Source organism: Vulpes vulpes, chromosome 14 (assembly GCF_048418805.1).
Source record: "Vulpes vulpes isolate BD-2025 chromosome 14, VulVul3, whole genome shotgun sequence".
Classification (NCBI taxonomy): domain Eukaryota; kingdom Metazoa; phylum Chordata; class Mammalia; order Carnivora; family Canidae; genus Vulpes; species Vulpes vulpes.
This window is the reverse complement of record NC_132793.1, coordinates 44,377,500-44,399,865: the sequence shown is the minus strand read 5'-3', so window position 1 is coordinate 44,399,865 and position 22,366 is coordinate 44,377,500. Positions and strand designations below refer to the sequence as shown.

At 37.6% G+C, this 22,366-nt stretch overlaps 1 protein-coding gene across 4 annotated transcripts in view; it reads right to left on the bottom strand.

The window, feature by feature from the left end:
- CFAP61 (cilia and flagella associated protein 61) overlaps nucleotides 1–22,366 on the bottom strand; it is a 277,436-nt gene that overhangs the window by 207,079 nt on the left and 47,991 nt on the right. For all 4 annotated transcript variants that reach the window (XR_011996986.1, XR_011996985.1, XM_026002334.2 and 1 more), the window contains exon 8: nucleotides 18,974–19,133. Coding sequence is in view for 2 of the 4 variants with exons in the window: in XM_026002334.2 (XP_025858119.1) it covers nucleotides 18,974–19,133 (160 nt within the window). In the remaining 2 variants the exon portion in view is untranslated. The remainder of the gene's footprint in view (nucleotides 1–18,973; nucleotides 19,134–22,366) is intronic.

Genomic DNA, 22,366 nt, shown 5'->3' with positions numbered 1-22,366 from the left:
CATCACTGGACTCCAGGACCACACCCTGAGCTAAAGGCAGACGCTCAACCACCGAGCCACCCAGCCATTCCTAAAAGTAAATTTCTATCTCCAAAATATTACAAAGCAGTCATTTTTGTTTACTATTGCAATATTATGGATCATTTTTTAAAAGCTGCCAAATGAACTTAAGTCATTCCATTTCAAGAAGGGAAAAGGTTAGAGATTCAAGTTAAATCATTCATCCAAAACCTCAATGGAGAACAATGAGTTGCATTGTTCATTTACTCAAAAGTAAATGAATAAAATGTAGCCCCTCTTATTCTACAAGGCTCACAAATGTCAAAATCAGTATCTCTGAGCAGAAATCAAGGTGTTGGCAGGGATACACTCCATCCAGAAGCTCTAGGGGAAAGGCTGTTTCTGTGTACTCCAGCTTATAGTGACTGCCAGCATTCCTCGCCATGTGGCCACATCACTTCACTCTGTCTCTGGGGTCACAGCCTCCTCCTGTTATCTCCCCTGTCTCTCTCTTATAAGGATATTTGTGATGGCACTTACTAGGAAGATTAAACTCAACTCTGCCAAATCAGAAATCACAGCATTTCCATCATATAATTCACTCATTCTTATTATTCCCATCTTGCCAAATGGTTCTACTATCCATCTAATTTCTGCAGTCATCTTTGATTTTTTTCCCTTTTCCATATCCCACCCTCTCCATATGACCTAAAATATCAAATTCCTTTAATTCCCCAAAATACCTCTCAGGCTCATCCATAATCATTGTTCTGATTCAGTCCCTCCTCATCTCTTTCCTGGACACTCTAGTGGAAAGTCTTCCTTTGAACTAGAACTTGAACATGGATCCCTTTCTAATTAAGGATTGCCAATGGAACGTCATTAGGTATGCTGTGAATAGATTAATCTAAACTCTTTTGCAAGGCATGTGAGCCTTGATCGCATCACCTCAATATCCTGTTCTGCTTCATCTCCTGTCAATGCCTCACTTCATGTTCTAGCAACCCTGAATTTGTACTTTACCCTAATAAGTGATGGTTTCTAATACCTCCTTATTTTGTACATTTTGTTCCCTCTGCTAGGAAAATCTTTCTGCCTATTTACCTAGAAAGCCTCAATTAGTTTTTGAAGTTCTGACTCAAAAGCTTTTTTTCCCTGTGAATTCTAAGCTGATGCTCTCAAGATGACTTAGGTATAATTCCGCTGTGGTTCCACCACAATTTTCTAGCGCTTCTCTCATTGCAAATTAATTTGTCCTGCTTATTTATCCTGCCATTAGTCAGTACTAGACTCACCAGTGTTAGACTAGGCTCCCCAAATCTAGTATATGGGAGGTACTCAGTATTTACTGAATGGCTGAATGAATGGCAAGAAGCTGATGATAAAGTCCACAACAATACAAAGGAAAACACTAGGCAGCTGCATGAAAGGAGGATAAAGGGCTTTTTTCTTATTTTTCAAGGAAGCTCTACCCATCTGGACTGCAGTGCAGACTCTAAGCCATACAGTATTATCAATTTGAGTTTCATGCCCTGGTAATTCCCATAACACTGTCTTAAGTGAGACTACAGGTTTTAGCCTCCTCCAGGCTAAACTGAAGTTTGTGTCTCTAATAGGACTAGGGAAAGAAGACCATGACAAAAATCATCAGCATTATTCTTTTGTGTGAATAAGGATTGAAATAATGATGTTGATTTTTCACCCTCCCTGTATTTAGTCCCTTCACTAAAGGAACTTCACTAAAGAGAATCGTCTCCCTCCAATTCTGGGCTCAGCCATATGACCTGCCTTAGGTAAGTAATATATATTAGTTCAAAGCCTAGACCTCAAGACGCCTTGTGTGTTTCTATTTGGTCTCCTGCACCTTTGTGGTCACCATAAAAACATGCCCAATCTAGCCTGCTAAAAGGATGAGAGGCATACACAGCAGAGCCAATGCCAGCCCAAATCAGCCAATAGGCAACCAACCCCAAGACATGTGAAAAGACCCAGCTAAGATCAGAAGAACTGCCTAACTAACCCCAGCTGTATCAGCAAGACATGCTTATTGTGGTATGCCACTGTAGTTTTGTAGCTGTTTGTTTGCAGCATTATTGTGGTAATGGATTATTGATGCAATCACAAAGGTTAACAGAGAGAATCAACCAAATCCTGAGGCTGGCTCTTTGAAAATACTAATTAAATTGACACTGGTAAGATTTAAAAAAGGAGAAGCACAAATAAATGATGCCAGTAGTGAAACATATAAACATAAGAGACATATATAAGGTAAGATGGTAGCTATAAACCCATAAAAACATTAAATATACATGGACTAAATTCTCTAATTAAAAGACAGCAGTTGGCACTCTAGATCAAAAACAACAATTAAACTCTATGCTGTCTATAAGAGACACAACTAAATATAAGGAAATAGAAATAATGAAAATAAAAGAATGGAAAAAGATATAGTATACAATTTGAATCAAAGAAAGTAGGTATGTCCATATTAATCAGAGAAAGTAGACTGTAAGGCAAAAAAAGATCACTAAAGATGAAGAGGACACTTCATAACTGATTTTATTTAAAGTTCAAAGAAGATATCATGATTTTAAATTATATACCTAACAACACAGATTCAAAATACATAATGAAAAATGATAGGCTATGAGTAGAAATCAGTACATTCGCAATCAAAGCAGGAGATTTTAACACACCTCTCATTAATTGATCAAACAAGTGATGAAGTCAATAAGGATAAAATATTGAACAACATTATTATCAAATGTAACTGATTTATATAGAATGTTGCCCCTAACAACTATAGGATATACACTCTTTTCATAGACTCGAGGAACATTTTTAAAAATTGACCATATGTTCAGCAAAGTTTAAAGAATTAAAATCACACGGGGGAAAAAAAATCACACAGGGTAGGTTCTCTGACTTCAATGCAAGTGAGCTAACACACAATAATAAAAAGATAATTAGAACATCCCAAACTGATAAAGAAAATGTCACACACACACACACACACACACACACACACACACACAATGGAATATTATTCAACCTTGAAAAAGAAGGAAATCCTGCAATATGTAACAATATGAATAAATCTTGAATACATTATCCTAAGTGAAATAAGCCAGTCACAGAAGGACAAATAATGCATGATTGCACTTATATGAGGTTTATACAATAGTCATTCATAGAAGCATAGAATAGAATGTTAGTAGCTAGGGGCTAGGAGAGGAGGTAAAGAGGAGCTGCTATCTCACAGTTATAAAGTTTCAGTTATGCAAATTGAATACGTGCTAGAGATCTGCTAAACAATACTGTACCTGGTTAATAAAACTGTATCATACATTTAAAAAATTTAAGAAGATAGTTCTCATGTTAAGTATTCTTACCACAATAAAATTAAATAGAAAGACAAAAGATAGTCCCATATGTTTGAGAATAAATAATTCTTTTAAAAACTTAGGGCCAAAAGATAAATAAATAAAAATAAAAAAATGAAAATGAAAATGAAAACTTAGGGCCAGAGAGTAAAATAAAGAAAAATATCAAAAATACTGATAATGACCGGTGTCCATCGAAAGATGAATGGATAAAGAAGATGTGGTTTATGTATACAATGGAATATTACTCAGCAATTAGAAACGACAAATACCCACCATTTGCTTCAACGTGGATGGAACTGGAGGGTATTATGCTGAGTGAAATAAGTCAATCGGAGAAGGACAAGCAGTGTATGTTCTCATTCATTTGGGGAATATAAATAATAGTGAAAGGGAATATAAAGGAAGGGAGAAGAAATGTTGGGAAATATCAGGAAGGGAGACAGAACATAAAGACTCCTAACTCGGGGAAACGAACTAGGGGTGGTGGAAGGGGGGAGGAGGGCGGGTGTTGGAGGGGAATGGGTGACGGGCACTGAGGTGGACACTTGACGGGATGAGCACTGGGTGTTTTTCTGTATGTTGGTAAATTGAACACCAATAAAAATTAATTTAAAAAAAATAAAGTCTTTAAAAAAATATTGATAATGAATACATTGTATAACTTATGAGTTTCAGCTAAATTCAGAGAAGAATATCTGTAATTTGAACACTCATATAAGAAAAGAAAAAAAAAACCCTGAAAATCAATGAGTTAAGGATCATCTTAAAGCATTGGAAAACAAACATCAAAATAAGCCCAAAAATAAAAAGGAGGAAATAAAGAACAGAAATAAAATATGTAACAAACACAAAATAGAGAGGACCAAATAAACTAATAATTGGTTCTCTGAAAAGACTAAGAAGATTGACAAATTACTAGCAAGACTGAGACAGGAGAATACACATAACCAAGGTCAGGAATTTTGAAAAAGACAGTGTCACTACAGAGCTGATGAACATTAAAAGTGTAGTAGGAGGGATGCCTGGGTGGCTCAGCATGTCTACCTTTGGCTCAGGGCGTGGTCCCAGGGTCCAGGATCGAGTCCCACATTGGGCTCCTTGCAGGGAGCTTGCTTCTCCCTCTGCCTGTGTCTCTGCCTCTCTGTCTCTCATGAATAAATAAAGAAAATCTTTTTTAAAAAAGTGTAATAGGAAAAAATGAAGAATGGCTTCAACTTTATCCTAAGGAATTTAAAAATGTAAAGGAAATGTACAAGTTCTTATAAAAAATTACAAACTACCAAACAAAGAAGATAGTTCTACAACAACGTAAAAAATTGAAACTGCAATTAAAAGCCTCCCCCCAAAAAGCTCACCAGGTTTAGACAGCTTCCCTGGAAAATTCTACAAAACATTTAAAGAATAAGCATCTCTAACCTTGCCTAAACTTCCAAAAGTGGAAGGATGCTCCTCAAATTGTTTTATGAAGCCAACAGAACCTCATCTCCAAAGTGTTGCAAGGATGTTTCAAGAACTGAAAATTGCAGATTACTCCCACTCATGGAACATAGCTGTAAAAGTCCTCAACAAAACATCAGCAAAGAATCCAGCACTGCATAAAAAGAATAATGTATCGGGACATCTGGGTGGCTTAGCGGTTGACGCCTGCCTTTGGCTCAGGGCATGATCCTGGAGTCCCGGGATCGAGTCCCACATCGGACTTCCTGCATGGAGCTGGCTTCTTTCTCCCTCAGCCTGTCTCTGTCTCTGTCTCTCTGTCTCTCTCTCTCTCTCTCTCTGTGTGCATCTCTCATGAATAAATAAATAAAATCTTTTAAAAAAAACAATAATATATCTATTGTTAACAAAATAGTTAATGTACAAAAATTAATCAATGTAAGTCACTTCATTAACAGAATGACAAAGAATCGTAAGATCAACTCACCAAATATAGAAAAGCATTTTATAGAATTCAATAAAAAAAACATTAAAAAAAATTCTTGATAAATTTCTTAGCAAACCACAAATACAGAAACTTTCTTAATCCCTTAACAGGTATTCACAAAATCATCCTTAATGGTAATATATTCAGGAGTTTCCATTTCATATTAAGAACAATAAAAGGATGCCTGCTAACATCATTTCTATTCAAGGTATTAACCAGTACATGAAAAAGAAGTAAAAAGAAAAACAATTGAAATATACAAAACAAAAACTTACATTATACTGAGAAAATCCAAAAAAATCTGCAGATAAATTCATAGAATTAATAAATCAGCATACAAAGGTTGTTGGATATTAAAGTCAATATCCAAAACAAACTGCATTTCTATATGACAGCAATAAACAATTTGAAAACAAAAAATTTTAAACATAGATTTCTAAAAGTGTGACAATATTCAATACCTAGGAATGGATCTAACAACAGATGTGAAAAGCATATATTGCAAAAAGTATAAAACATTATTGAAAAGAAATTAAGGACAGAAATAAATTGAGGAATATACCACATTTATAGATTAGATATTTTACTACATTGTAAAGATGTCAATCTTCCCCCACACTGATCTATAGGTTCAAAGTAATCCCATTCAAGATCTCAAATTATTATTTTTCAGGGCACCTGGGTGGCTCAGTGGGTTAAGCATCTGCCTTCCACTCAGGACTTGATCCCAGCGTCCTGGGATGGAGCCCCCACTGGGCTCAGTGGGCAGCCTGCTTCTTTTTCTGCCTGCCACACCTCCTGCTTGTGCACTCTATCTCTAGCTCTTTCTATGTCAAATAAATTTTTTTTAATCTTTAAAATTATTTTTGAGTTCTCAAGTTTATGTGGGAAATCAGATAAACTGGGTTTTTTAATTTTTTTAAGATTTTTATTCTTTGAGTAATCTCTACACCCAAGATGGGGCTCAAAGAACCCCAAAATTAAGAGCCTCACACCCCACTGACTGAGCCAGCCAAGTGCCCCATAGATAAACTGGTTTTAAAATGTTATAAGGTGAATTTGTTTGTTATAACTATGTTACCTCCTATAGTTACTTCTGAATTCTTTATGGTTACTTTGTTTAAATAGGTTGTTAAGTATTTTTTTTTTAAGATTTTATTTATTTGAGAGACAGAGAGAGAGAGAGAGAGAGAAATAGCAAGAGAGAGCATGAAGGAGGGATAGGGAGAGGGAGAAGCAGGGATCCCAAAGTAACTCGGGAGCCCAACTCAGGGCTTGATCCCCAGGATCATGATCTGAGCTGAACACAGATGCTTAACCACAGAGCCACCCAGGTGGCCCAGTAATTATTTTTTTCACAGCAACTTGTAATTCTATAAAATAAGGTGTGCACACCTTTTAAGATACTTGACAACTTTTGGTATTTTGCCTTCCCAAAATCAAATCCTAAGTAAAATCTTGATCCTTAACTGACTTCCCAGAAGGCTCCCTGGAAAATCTCAAGGGATTTGTTCTTTTCCTTTTAAAACGAGAAATATCAAAAATCAATTAGATATATTGAATAGCATAAAAAGCACTGTCAAATAAGAAGAGATGTTTAACTCTCCCTAGGTTATATTTGTGTGGGTAAATGTTATTAATATAAACATTTCTAGAAATTTGTCAATGCCCTCACTGTCCATGTGTCCTGGTACTGCTTTGCCTCATATTAGACACAATAATAATATAATGCTATCAACATTCCAATTATTATTTTCAAATGTAGCATGCCACAGGGACAACAAAATTTCCTTGCCAATTGTGTTAATTTCATAATGAACTCTCATAAGATCTTTAGCCACAACCAGTTAAGTCTTCAACATCTGCTGATAGTTGTTGGTTGTCTTTATCTTTACTGAAAGCTCTTACAATCAGCTACAAGCCACAGGGACAATGCCAGGTACTCTAGGGTGTAGGATTCTGGTAGCACTGACCAACATTGAAAGCATACCACTGGACTGCGGAAGGAGTTACAGATCTCTAGCGGGCAAGCTGATGGGTTCATGAAACTGCTAATCCAAGATCAAGGAGAACCAAAATTAATTACATGGTACAAAATGAGCTGATTAAGGATATTACATCATTTGTTTAAAATATTGCTCCTGGATTTAAGGAACAATTCTCTTTTTGCTCTTAAGGTATTTTTAACTTACAACGATTCAGATTATACTTTTGAAAACACTTTTTCTTCCCTGACTAATCCCTCCAGAATTTGGAAACTCTTATTGAGTATTCTAATTTTCATGACAATATAGTTACTTTCACAGGTTCAATACGAATCTGTTTTCTTTGTAAACAGGACATAACTGGAAACATTAGTTTATATGACCAAGGCTTTGATTGTAACATCATATTTAAGAATGACATGTATAGAATCAAACACAACTAGATAGTCTTAAGGTAATAAGGTTGATTTTTTAAAATAAAGACTTATTTATTCATGAGAGGCACAGAGAGAGAGGCAGAGACATAGGCAGAGGGAGAAGCAGGCTCCCCACAGGGAACCCGATGTGGGACTTGATCTAGGATCCCGGGATCAGGCTCTGAGCCAAAGGCAGGCGCCAAACCACTGAGCCACCCAGGTATCCCAGTAAGGTTGATTTTATGGACCTAATGTTTATAAAGCCCTCTTAAGTATCTGGCACTGGCTGACGAGGTTCTCAGCATTATAGATGAGTAAGGAAGGATATTCTGGGGACTTGGAGAAGAAAGGAACTTTCCCAAATCTATAGATACTACAAATGAAATCTGGTGGGGAGTTCTTAGCTTAGCTTGGCATTCTAGCCTCAAGAAACATTTAAAGGCGTAGGGTACCTGGTTCAGGCACTTATTCCCTAAGACTATCTTGACAACTGACTCTGTACATAGAAATGCGCTCCTTTGTCTTTAAAAGATGAAGAGCGAGTCAAAGCGTTTTTTCCCTGCCCATCTGATTACTCAGATTCCAATCTGTGATGTGTTTCCTGTTAATAAGATAATTTACTATCCGTAGTACTATGGTTAAAATATTGTGACACAAGTTATCAGAGGGATGAGGGTTTCTCATCTCTTTCTTCACAGCTCAGTCACTCATCAGGAAATGCATCTTTATGGATTTGGAAATAACTGAGAGACATTATCACCAATGGTCCTATTATAATATGAAGTATTCTTCCCTGAGATTCTTCCCCTGTTTTAACTGACACTGAGCACTGTGATTTCTTTGGAAGACAAGTGTCAAGGAAATAAATGTTAGGCATTGCTAATTCAAAAAAAAAAAAAGGGGGGGGGCGGGTGGAGTGTCGTAGGGAGGGAGGAAGACTTGATATAGATTAAAACTAGATTTGATACTAAAAAAAAAAAAATTTTTTTTATAGTGCTATGGTTTATTCTGTCTGCATATCTACATGCGCCGAGACTTAGAGGATCAGTTCATAAAAACAGTTGTTGAATTTTGATTTTTTTTTTCCATTTTGTGCTTGCAGGCCAAGTATGCCCTCAGATATAACAAAGATAATCCCCAACCCTCCCTTTAAAGGTCAACTTGACCCTTTCCTTCCACCATATTTAAGGTTTCAGCTCCTGGTACGCAAAACAAAGCAATTGACAGCTTTGGTTTATCATCAACCCGTTTTACTAAAAAATGTTAGAAAAGTAAGCCTACTCATAGAAAAGGGGTACAAGCAAAGAAAAACAAAGGGCCTCTATTGCTTCTGCAATGATTACCTGAGAAACAGGTCTGATTAGCAATCAGGTACTTCAGTCGGTTAAGTGTCTACCTTCAGCTCAGGTCATGATCCTGGAGCCCCACATCAGGCTTCTTGCTCAGGTGCAGTCTGCTGCTCCCTCTCCCTCTGCTCCTTCCCCTACTCATGCTCTTTCTCTCTCTTTCTCATTCATTCTCTCTCTCTCTCTCAAATAAATAAATAAATAAATTCTAAAAAGAAACATTTAAAGGTCTAATTTAAACTTTCTTATAAAATTGCAACAAAGTAGGCTCCCTGGTCCTCCCAAGTCAATAAACAGCACATTTTCTTCTGCAATGCCAGCAGCACTCCTAAGACACAATGCTGAAGGTCAGAGAAAACAGATTTCTCAGCCATTGAGTGCCTAATCACCAATGGTCCTGCTTCTTAAAAAAATATTTATTTATTCATTTCAGAGAGGAAGCATGAGTGGAAGGAGCAAAGGGAGAGGGAGAGAGAATCTGAAGCAGATGCTGACCTGAGTGTGGAGCCCAACACAGGGCTTGATTTCAAGACCCTGAGATCATGACATGAGCCAGAACGAATCATCAGCCACTTGGTGGACTGCACCACTGAGGCACTCCACAAGAGCTTCTTTTACCTCTGGCAAAGTGGATATTGTCACCATCAATGACCTCCTTCATTGACCTAAACTACACAGTCCACATGTTCCGGTATCACTCCATTCATGCATGGCAAGTTCAATGGCACAATCCATTAGCATTAAAAAACAACACAACCGGGATCCCTGGGTGGTGCAGCGGTTTAGCGCCTGCCTTTGGCCCAGGGCGTGATCCTGGAGACCCAGGATCGAATCCCACGTCGGGCTCCCGGTGCATGGAGCCTGCTTCTCCCTCTGCCTGTGTCTCTGCCTCTCTCTCTCTCTCTCTGTGACTATCATAAATAAATAAAAATTAAAAAAAAAAAACAAAATAACATTAAAAAACAATACAACCTTCTATATTTTCCCATTGAAACCCTAACCCTTCCCCCTATTATTAAACTGATATACATATCTTTAATTCTGGCTACTTGGTGAGCTGTTCACCACTACAGAGCATTTCTGCACACACAATAAACTTTTTTTCCTATTAACCCATCTATTGTCAGTGATTTTGCAGGTCCCTGACCACTCAAACTTGAGTTGCTAGAAGAAAAGAGTTTCTTCTCAACAAATGCTTTCTATATCAAACAAGAAAAAAAAAATCAAACAACTAGAATAGGAACACCAAAATAAATCCAAAGAAATTAGGAGAAAGGAGATCATAGGAATGAAAACCAATATTAATAAATTCAAAAAGAAAGCCACAGATTTGGTAGATAAATCTAAGAGCTAGCTCTTTGAAAAGATCAATCAAACAAAAGAATCTTTTTTTTTTTTTTTTTAAGAGAAGGTTAAAAAGCAAAGAGGAGAAGGAAGATCTATAAACAGCTACAGTAGAGAAGAAATTGTAGGTCAAGCTCCAGACTGGGCATGGGGAAGCCAGGTCCATGTAGATCTCAATTGTCCTAGTTTGAGGTAACAGTGGTAACTGTCAGTGTGATGTCTATTTTGGCTACAAGCAGAGTCAGGAACCACTTCCCTGCAATGGGCCAGGCACCAGCCAGGATTAGAGATACGGACAGATCCTATACAGACGGACTGACTCACTGGGGCAGCCAGAGCATTATCTACCCAAGGAGGCATCTGTGGCAGCAGCAAGTGCCCATGCTGGGATGCTGGGCAGAGCAAATCTGAAATTTCACAAGGGGGTTAAAATAGCGTCAGTGAAGCTGCTAATTCCAAATGAGAATCAGGGCGGAATCAATATAGAGATCAGGAATGGAGAAATTATTATAGATTTCTGCACTGGCTGGAGTAAGCTAAAACAATTTTAATTTTTTACCTATAAGAGTCACTTTAATCAAGTAATCAAAGCAACCACACACCATCAGTAATGGGACAGACTGAGATAGGGTGCAATGAGAACCCAGTCCCTTTTATGATAGCCCTCCAGGTGGGCACAACTTGAATCTCATCAGGAGGAGACATCAGACAAACACAGATTCAAGCAAAATCCACAGAGGCGGGGGCCTATCATCTTAAAAAGTGTTTAGGGCATCATATTCAAGAAAGTCAGAGGAACTGTTCCAAAATGAAAGATAACAGAGTAACTAAACTCAGTTTTTCATTCTAGACTGGATCTTTCTGCTATGAAGAATGACATTATTGGGACAAACAGAGGACCTTGAATAAGGTTTGTGGACTGTGGATTAGTTGGGAGTAACATATTCAAGTTAATTATTCAATATTGATGGATATTTTGGGTTTATAAAGGAGACTGTCCCTCTATAGGAAACTCATACTGAAGTATTCACAAGTGGCTCAGTAGGATGTCAGCATCTTATTTTCAGATGGTTCAGGAAGAAAAAAAGTACTTGTAACTTTTATGTAAATTTAAGATTGTTTTCACATTTATTATTATTTTTTAAAGATTTTATTTATTCATGAGAGACATATGTATATAGAGAGACATATGTATATATATACACATTTGTATTCTAATAATTTTTAAAAACTCTTATATGAAATGATGCTTTTTTAAAAAAAAATCTGATCTTCTAAAGTTGATTCAAAAGAAATAGAAAATCAGAATATATTAATAACTTTGAAGTGGAACGTTGTCAAAGATAACCCTGAAGTCAGAGCCAGCTTCCAAGCTGATTGTCCCAGGTCTTCCACTAAGCTAGCTCTGTATTCCTAGAAGACTGAAAACACCAAAAGACAGCAATATGCAGTGGAGAAAAGGCTTGCAGCCCAGTAGAAAAAAAAAAGGGCTTCATGCTGGGCTTAGAATTAATATATTATCCTTTGTTTGTTATTTACAAAGACTGTGATTTTTAGTAATTGCTTCCTTAGTTGCTTTCTCGGATTAAATTTGGTCCATGATACTTTAAGAGTTGTCAAAAACCCTGTGTAAACAGACACAGAACTCACAGTGACCCCAGGGCAATGGGTGCAGCCCAACCGGCAGCCAATTTAATCAAGTGGGAATTCAGAGTATTCACCGCAAGCAATTGATTTTCAAGAGAAAAGTCAGCATGATCAAACAGCCTGTTGGGATGAAAATCCCCTGAATCACCCCATCACCGTGTTTTCTACCAACTAACTCCTGACTCCATATAGAGTAATAGCCAAATTACTATAATTATCCTGCAACACAAGTGGCATATCAACATTATTTTAAATGTGGATTTTTTGCATAATCTTTCATTATTATCATTCATCCTCCCATTTGGAAATGGCAAACAACAACAAACTGTGATCTACCCCCAAAAGAAGAAAGGTCACCAAAGAGAACAAATAAAAAGGCTATTTACATGTGAATATACTAAGAGAGATGTGTTTTACAGTCAAATACACTCTTGAAATTCATTAAATGCCTTCTTTCCTGCATTATAAATATGGGCAAAACAGACATCACCTACTGAGAAAATAATCCCAGCACATAATGATCATAACCAACATAAATAAAGCCACTTTTCTTTCAAAGACCTCAGGCCCTATATAAAAATGTGTTTGTATTTCTACAATCGTGAAATTCTGGCTGGTAGCAAGCATGCCAACCAGTCATAACATATGTCCTTCCTGGTGCTGAACAGGAGAGTATGAATGGTCCCCAGTCATCTTGCTCTCTGCAAAATAATTCGTTGCCATCATTCATTGCTGCTATTTTAAGAGCATTCGAAAGGATGCAGAAACCAGTACTTGACTTAAGATGGAAAATCACCAACAGGTTTTGTTAAATACAGCTGACTGTTGGAATGGGGTTTGAACTGCACAGGTCCAGGTACACATGGATTTATATATATAATATATATATACACACAGTGCAGTGCTATAAATGTATTTTCCTTACAATTTTAATAACTCTTTTCTCTAGTTTACTTTATTGTAAGAGTCTAGTATATAAACATACAACATGTTTACCTATTATTAAAGGTACCCATTACCTTTATAATGTGGATAACACAAAACATGTGTTAATTGACTGTTTATTATTGGGAAGGCTTCTGGTCAACAGTAGGCTATTAGTAGCTAAGTTTCTGGAGAGTCCAAAGTTTTCCCCAGGTGGGGGAGGGCGCACAAGGCCCCTCAACACCATGTTGTTCAAAGACCAACTGTAATGAAAAGGCTCACCAAGATTTTTGAGGCAGTGTCCCTAACAACAATACTGATTTCAAGTCTGCATCATCTTCTTCCTGGCATGTTAGCAGTTCAAAGGCTCCACCTTGAGAACCCCTGTAAGAGTTTACGCAGTCAGCCTTGGAGATAATCACACGAGCTGGGCATAGGTCTGACATTATATACTTGTTTTATCAACATCTCTAGCAAAGCATCAGAACTCACATGGTTAATTCTAGAAAACCAAAGCTGACAAGAGTGGCTAAAGCTTTGAAAGAACACAATTTTGTTACCTTCATATACCAAAAACAACTTTGGTGGCAAAAAAAAAAAAGACAATATTCAGATTGTGATAAATATGAGCTGGTGTATCAGGCTTTGTATGAGCATCAAGCAGAGCAGACTTCATTGCCACTATGTGCATAATTGCTGTAGCCTTGTAGTCTTGGCCACAAGGCTCCAGGGGACTGTTAACACAGGACCCTAAGTGTTATGGCTGGACTGTGTCACAACATTCATATCTTGAAGTCTTCATCCCCAGCACTTCAAAATGTGACTGTGTTTGGAGGTAGTGTCCTTAAAAAGAGAACTAAAGTAAAATGGGCCAATGGGCAGACCCTAATCCAATATTACTGGAGTCCTTTAAAGTCCTTAAAAGAAGATTTGGACACAAACAGGAGAGAAAAGAAGACCACATAGACACACAGAAAGAAGACATAGCATCTATAAGCCAACAAGAGAGGCCTCAGAGAAAAACTAACCTTGCCTACACGTTGATCTTGGAGTTTTAGCCTCCAGAACTGTGAGAAAATTAATTTCTATTGTTTAAGCCCCCCATCTGTGGCACATTGTTAGGGCAGCCCCAGCAAACTAACATAGAGTCCCAGTGGGTCACTAAATAATTATAGAATGTACTGGTTGTTAAAATAGTGATCTGAAATATACAATGCAAGTATTTTGGCAGAAATACTGCTATGCTACAAACACAAGTGTTTCATCCATATTTGGAATCCATGTTAAAAGAAAAATACAGTAAAACAGAAGGCAACCCAGGCATATAAAATGGAAACCTTAGGAAGGGCAGCTAAAAAGGTTATTTAACACAAAATAAGATTTGATCCAGCCACTGTTTCTTAGTTTTGGCACTGGAAACTGGTTTCAAATGTTCTTCTACCTACAGAGAGAATCCGAGGTAAGAAGCAAATGTAAGTTCAAAGAAAAGAAATTTAAATAAGACATAAACGTTTCCTGACAAAAAGTATTTTTTTTTTTAATTTAAAAGGCAACATTGCTATGTTCTATATGGACATGTTATGAAAATCATATTTGGAAGGGCTGATTAAGTATGTACTAAGCAACACTCGTCCTGAGTGGTTTGGTTACTATATTGGTTATTATACTGGCTACACTGACTATTCTTTTGAAAGCCCACAAACTGGTCATATAAAACTAGGTTTCTCCCTGCCAAGTACACATTAGTTCCACAGAGATTCTGTACAGTGGGCCCTGGGTGAATAATAAGATTCACAGATCTGAACCTGAGGCTCCTGCTTCCCAGGTCATACCAACCTACATGACAAACAAAGGTTGCTTTTTGCTTTTTTTGTTTGTTTGTTTAAACAGTAAACGGGGCAATGCCAATACAGCTATGGAAATGCTGGCTGTGCCCTATTTTACCTTATGCATTACCAAGAAATTTGCCAGCTCAGTTCTAATTCCAAATTCTTTACTGCAATGATGCAGTGAATGAAAGATACAGAGTGATTTTCAAATGCTAGGCAGGGCCAGTGGTGGGGCCAACTGGAAAAACAACAACAACACTGTTTTGAGCCATTTTATTGTTACCAGAAGAAAATACACATAAGCTATCAGGCATATGCCATATCCTAATGTGTGTTCACTAAATTTTCACAGAATCTTAGCATCTTAGGGAATTTTAAATTTCATTTAGTATAATATCCCACACAAGAAGAAAACCTTTTCTTAAGCATCTATGACTACTATTTCTTTATGAATTCTTCCAATATTGGGAGAACCTGCTACTTTTAAGATTTTAAGATTTTATTTATTTATTCATGAGAGACATAGAGAGAGAGGCAGAGACACAGGCAGAGGGAGAAGCAGGATCCATGCAGGGAGCTTGATGCTCCTGGACTCGATCCCAGGACCCCAGGATCATGACCTGAGCCAAAGGCAATGCTCAACCACTGAGCCAGCCGGGTGCCCCAGAACCTCTTACTTCTAAACTAGGCTTTCCACTATTTAAATAAATAAATAAATAAATAAATAAATAAATAAATAAATAAATAACTTTCATTGGAGTTTCTTTATGTTGGGACAAAAAATTTGCATCTGTAGACTTTGTTCCTATTGGTCCCAGTTTAGTCCCAAGGTTTAGCAAATAAAAACCAAAATTTACATGTGTACAGTAGGTTATGTACACAAAATGAGTAGCTAGAAAATGTTAACATACACAAATTACTCAAGTAAAATGAAAATTGAATGTGCACAGTTAAACTTTTTAGATCCAATGAAAACTTGTGATATGGCTGAAATAATGAATAGCTAGCAGGCTGATTATAATGTGGATAAGCAGCTAAAGAGGGAAGGTCACTATATTATCTTAAGAATGTTGAACCTTGACATTAATCTGCTCAGAAGGATTGAGGTTGGTGTGATATTGCAAGTTTCACAGCTAGTGGGGAAAGTGTAGACCCTAGTCAAGAACTTGAGAACAAGTGACTTATTTGGGACGTGATTCCAGGAAGCATCAGTAAGGTGTTGGGGAAGAGAGAAAGGGAAGAAAGGGCAGCTAGTAAGCATGTGTCATTACACAGATTACCATTGTGGATAGCTGGAACTGAATCCCAGAGAGGAACTTTGGGAAACAGTACAAAACTAATGTCTCAGACTTATCCCACCTGAGAAGTGAGGGAGCTGGGGTATTAAACCTGGACTCTTGGCAGTCACGTAAAAATAAGTGTTTTCATAGCTGATGGCAAAAGACTAGATAGGCAGGGTCCTGGTGTGGGTTTCCTCAGAAGCAAACCTTGAGGCAAGGACTCCAGTACAACAGTTTATTTGGGAATTGATTGAGAAAGAGGCATAGGGGGCCAGGGACATGAGACAGGGAAGCAGAGGCTGCTCCTGGAGTGCTAATTTCCTGGCACTTCTGACCTGCCTCTTGTGCAAGTGGTCTTCCACAGTTCTGGCAAATCCCACAGACATAAAGGTGGAGATTCCAGTATATGGAAATTGTTCAGAGTGTGTGCACACACACACACACACAAAAGCCTGAGGGAAATGGGTGGGCCACTGAGAACTCATTGAAGTGGTAACTCATTACAACTTGTTGAAGTGAAGAAAGCTGATCATGTATCCAGTGCAGCAGACACATTACTGGAGTCTAAAGTCAAAGACATTCAAGATAAAATGTCACCTTGCCAAGCAGAGAGGGCTGGGGCTGAGTCCTGGATCCATCCACTCCTGATGAGCTTGAGAACCTTGCATGAGCTTGGACAGGTATAAAAAGGAAATAATGACACCTGTCCTAGTCTCCTATATCAAATCATGATGATAAAATGAGATAAAATATACGACAATCCTTTGAAAAGTAAAAAATACTAAACAAAATAAAAGGTACAAGGCAAAATGATGCATGCTCATTTGAAACAAGAATTTTAGTTCATATTTTAGAGAAATTATATTTCTTTTAACTTGAGACTTTCATCAGAAAAACAATGAATGGTAGATCAGAGCACATTTAGAATTTTCTCTGGAGTCTCATTCTTTGTTGTTGAAGGAAGATGGTAGCAAAATGTGTTGATGACTCTTTTCTTAGATATAATAAGCTGTTGATGATTTGTGAATCCATCCCTGAGTTATTTGGAAGCTTATAATAGTGCTCCCTGATGACAATTTAATAATCATCTTTGTATGAGTGAACATAAAGCTGGATTTTCAAAAATAAACAAGGCACAGAAGGTAACAAGAGAAGGTTTCCTATTTCCTTTACTTCCCATTTTATCCTAGATAAGTAATTTTAAGTAAAAATATTAAAAGTAGTAGAAAGAAGTAGGACTTCCTTCAGCTCCCATATCTCCTTGAGCTTCAAAGTATATTTAAAGTCAGGTTTCAGTCTAAATTTTGGATTTTTTTCTCCCCATAATGTTTCTAAGATAGGAATCTTCTATTCACTCTGTGTATGGAACATCAGCCACCTCATGGTGACTCCCAGAGAACATACTCAGAAACACATGGAAAATGACTTTATCTTCTCAATTTGTTTTTTAGAACAGTAACAGTCGGAGGCAGAAACAAAAAAATTTTTTGAGGACTTACACTGAGCTGAGCACATCATGTAGATTCTAATATTTAGTCTTCCCAACAACTTTTTGGGTTCAATACTACTTTTATCTCCATTTGATGGTGGAGAAAATCAAGCCATAAAACCTATTTAATGCTGCCTTTGACAAGAATTTATACACTTGAAAGTGACAAAGATAACTTATGGTTCAGGACTGCATCATACTGAAAATTTCTGTAGAACACTCCAGTATCTCTTCACTGAGACGCATAGGCAAGCCAGCTTTCGCTATTCAAAAATAATGGCCTCAAACCTTTCTTTTGGGAAGTGTTGTTGTCAGTACAAAAAGGAAACACCTCTCCATCTGTGGCTCTGTAAGTTCTTTTAATGGGTGCAAACATTCAGATAAGCTCTGTACATTCTTGCACGTGGTTTCCCACTGAGGAGATAAGATCAGACAGACAGACACCTGCCATTGCTTACACTGACAAGTCCTTTGCCACCACCCAGTGTGTTCCTCTTCCTATTTTTGAACAATCTTGATATCATCTTTCAGACATGAGAAAGCAGAGCAATTCAAAATGTCCTGATTTTAAACTTAGAAGGCTCAAATAGATCAAAGACCAACTGCAAAGAAATAACCATCACTAATAATGATGGTCAACATTTACTAAGCAGAGTAATATCAGTGAAACTTTACAATTCCCTTATATGGGAGGTATTATTATTTCTATTTTATAAAGGAAGAAACCCAGGTTTAGAAGAGTGAATTAACATACCTTGCATCTGTTCGATTTAAGAATGGAAACACTTTACCTGCAAAGATACCTAGGGATGGAGCAAGACCTCATCAAAATACCAAAGTCTGAGATTACCTAATTTCACTTCATGAAGAACCTGATACAGACAATATTTAAAAATCAATTTTATCATTTCATATGACTAGAAATAACTTAAGCAGGTTAAAAAGGACTACTTGCAATAGACTCGTACTATATACTAATTTGTCAAAGACACAAACACAAAAGTACTAATTGGTGGGATTAAAACCTGACAGCATTCAGAACTTCTCAAGTCACTGACTTGAAAAAAAAAACACATTATATTTTGGTGTGTGTGTTTGTGTGTGTGTGTAAAATGCTGAAATACTATCAATTCTTTCACAGTGAACATTCTGAAGGCAGGTATTCTGAATTTAGGGAAGTTTAAGCTTCTATGCCACTATGTCTGTCTACATCTGTGCACTTTTGGCCATTTGTGCTCCCACATATGTGCACCAGATATAAGTAACCATGGAAACTATACCTTAAAGGGAATTGGAGAAGGAGATATAAAATAAACTATCTAGTTCCATCACTCATCAAAAGGCACAGTGGTATAGAAGGCATGGATTTCATTCTTGACATGTTCCTGTGATAGCCACAGTACCTTGACTTCCTTCAATGCCTTGCTCTTCTGGTGGTTGCAGAACATCATCAGGGTGTGGGATGCAGAGTCCATGGAAGGGCCCCAAGTCAAAGCACTCATGCAGGAGCTGCATGTTCACTCTTGAGCACACACTCATGAACCCGACAGCTACACCTTCCACCTGAAACATCCAAAACATCTCGTTACTCTATCAGAACACAAATGAATTCTCATCATGAAACTTCTAGGAACCCGTAGCTTTGAAATAGTTAAGGGAGGGTATGATAGCTTCCTTTAGAATCTCTACTATCCAGAACAATGCATGGCACACACAACATACTCAAAAAAATGTCCAATGAATGACCACTGTGAACAATCCTAGAAGTGGATGCATAATTTAGGGAAGTTGCTAGAGTTCTTGAGGGAAAGAACATGTGCCCTCTTTGCCCAGACTTGGTTCTTTTCCTTTCTATGGTCCCACTACAAGCCCAGCCTTCCTATGAAGTTTCTTCCCTCTACCATGCACAGTCTCAGTAACATCAGCCATCATTCCATCCGATTGACCCTTGATTCAGAGATGTTTGTTCATGGTCACCTATTCTTTCAGACTGGAACTTTGATTTTCTTGAATTCATTCATTTATTTGATTGGATGGTTACATGGGGAAGAAATGTGAGCAAAGAGGTTTGGTGGGGATATTTGAGCAAAGTAAACTCACAACACTGGTTCACCATGTGGGTCTGACTTACAAATATGTCACTTCCTAGCATCCAAATGGATACTCGGTTCTGAACCTCTTACAATGGTCCCATGATTTTAGGCCTCTGATGAGGAATACACAGGTGGGAACAGTGTGATGTACTAAGAAATACATATTTGGTCTTCGATCCTAGTTCCTGGCATAAAGCCCCTAAGACATTTGTAATTTCCTGAGAGAAGCTTCTTTGTTTTTCCTAAAAAAATCTTTTGAGTAATACCCATGTGTATGCTAATGAGGTGACTCCCAGATAATGGCAGCTGATTGTCAGGGAAACATGTGATTGATTAGAGTGTTAGAACTTAGGCTCCCACTCTCTGACCTCTGGAGAGGAGAGAGGGGCTTGAGATTGAGTTCAGTCACCACTGGCCAATGACATAATCTATCATTAATGGAATCATCATAAAAACCCCTAACCAGTGGGAATCAGGAGCTTTGGGTTGGTGAACACATGGAGGTCCTGGGAGAAGACCTGCCCAGAGAGGACGTGGAAGCTCAGAGTACCTTGCTATGTGCATCCCCCCTTGCACATAGCTGTTACTGAGTTGTATTCTTTATAATAAACCAGCAATAGTAAGCAAAGTGTTTCCCTGAGTTCTATGAGCCATGCTAGCAAATTATCCACCCTAAGGAGGGGACTGTGGGAACTCCTGATTCATAGCCAGTAAGTTAGAAGTACAGGTGACAGCCTGGGACTTATAACTGGCACCTAAAGTGGGGGCAGTCCTGTGGGCCTGAGCCCTTACCCTGTGAGGTCCACACTAACTCCAGGGAACATCAGAACTGAATCGCAGGACACCCAGTTGGTATCCAGGGAGCTGAAAGATTGGTTGGTGTAAGCAAAACCCTATACATTTAGTGGCAGTAGTGTTAGAAATTAAGAAAACAAGTTATCTTCTAATGAGTAATTAGCCGATCTACACTTATTATTGGTAGTAATACAAATCAATGAAATTTAACTCTAGCATAGTCTGCACTGATAGATATCTGTGACTGAAATTCTTTATGATGCCCCGTCATTAATCCTGTATGTTATTCTTCCCTGCAAGAAAAGCATTTAAAATTTTGAAAGAGGGGCACCTGGGTGGCTCAGTGGTTGAGCATCTGCCTTTGGCTCAGGTTGTGATGCTAGGGTTCTGGGATCGAGTCCCACATCAGGCTCCCCATGAGGAGCCTGCTGCTCCCTCTGCCTATGTCTCTGCCTTTCTCCCTGTGTCTCTCGTGAATGAATAAATAAAATCTTTTAAAATATTAAAAATAAAAACATAAAATTTTGAAAGAGAGCAAGAAAGAATGCATAGTTCTTCAGTTAACTAATCTGTGGTAATTATTTATAAGTTTATTTATAAATAAAACCTATATATATGTATATATATAACATATATCATCTATACCTATATGCATGTCATATATATGCCAAATCACTACATTGTAAACCTTAAACAAACTTATATAATGTTATACAATTATATTTCACTAAAATTAGAAAAGAGAGAAAACTAAATTGTACATAAATAACTCTTCCTGTTAATCATAACATGCGTTTTAAGCAAATTCTGGTTGATTTGACTGACAACTCTTGTTGAAAGCCACCATTACTAGGTCCTACCCCTCAAGTATTCAGACAGTATTTCTTGAGACAACCATTCTGTGCAGGAAGCAGAACTCATTGTAGGCATTCCCTAGTTCCAAGAATGTAGCATCATTCCATAAATGTCAGTCAGAGAAAATGGTTAATATTTTAATCTACCAAAGCATAAAATTAAGCTACAACAATGCTCAGTCTCTTACATGACACACAGAAAAGTTAGGCATTAAAATATTTGTTCTCAAATGTATCTTCTAGTTGGAAATCAATTGTTGTCAAACATGTGTTTGAAAAATAAATGTGAGACTCCCTTTGTTTTCTCCCTAATGCTAAAATACAAGACAAATTCTTAAAAAATAATTTTTCCATGCATATTCTTTTCTTTATGGCCCCTCACCTCTACCCCATAATGATACTAGCAATACAAGGCTGGATTGACACAGCTGTTTTTGTAAAGCTATCAACACTTTAATAAAAGTCCAAAATAAACATTTTAATTTTTTTCCCAAATAACAAGTGATTGTCTTGTTTGCCCTCCTGAACAAAGGCTGCGTAGCCACAGTTGTCTGGCTTCTCTGCAATTTTAGGCTCAAGACTCAGCAGACACTGATTAACCAATCCATCTACCATATGTGCAGAAAGAGACGGCCAGCCTCATTCTCGGCAGGGAAAATTGGCATCCATCTTGGTTCACATGGAGATGTCCTTCTAATCTACAGCCACGCTGGCGCAACGAAACTTCGATGGCCTGAAATACCTTTTGCTGGCTTCACAGCGAGCTGCATGTGCATGATAAGAATGTATTATTTATAAGACCACTGTTAGTAATGAGCTATTACACTAATGGCTCGTTGTGTTTGGAATTTGATTTCAAATGGCATGGATCACACATTCTGATGAAAATGAGAAAAAACATGTTTTGCCATTAGGAACAAAGATGTAACGTTCTCCAATTCTACAACCTGTTATATTCCCATCATTCATCCTGGGTTGTGACAATTCACAAAAGTTCACAATTATGAACTGCAATAGAGCAAGGACATACATATTGTGGACATGTTTGCTTTTT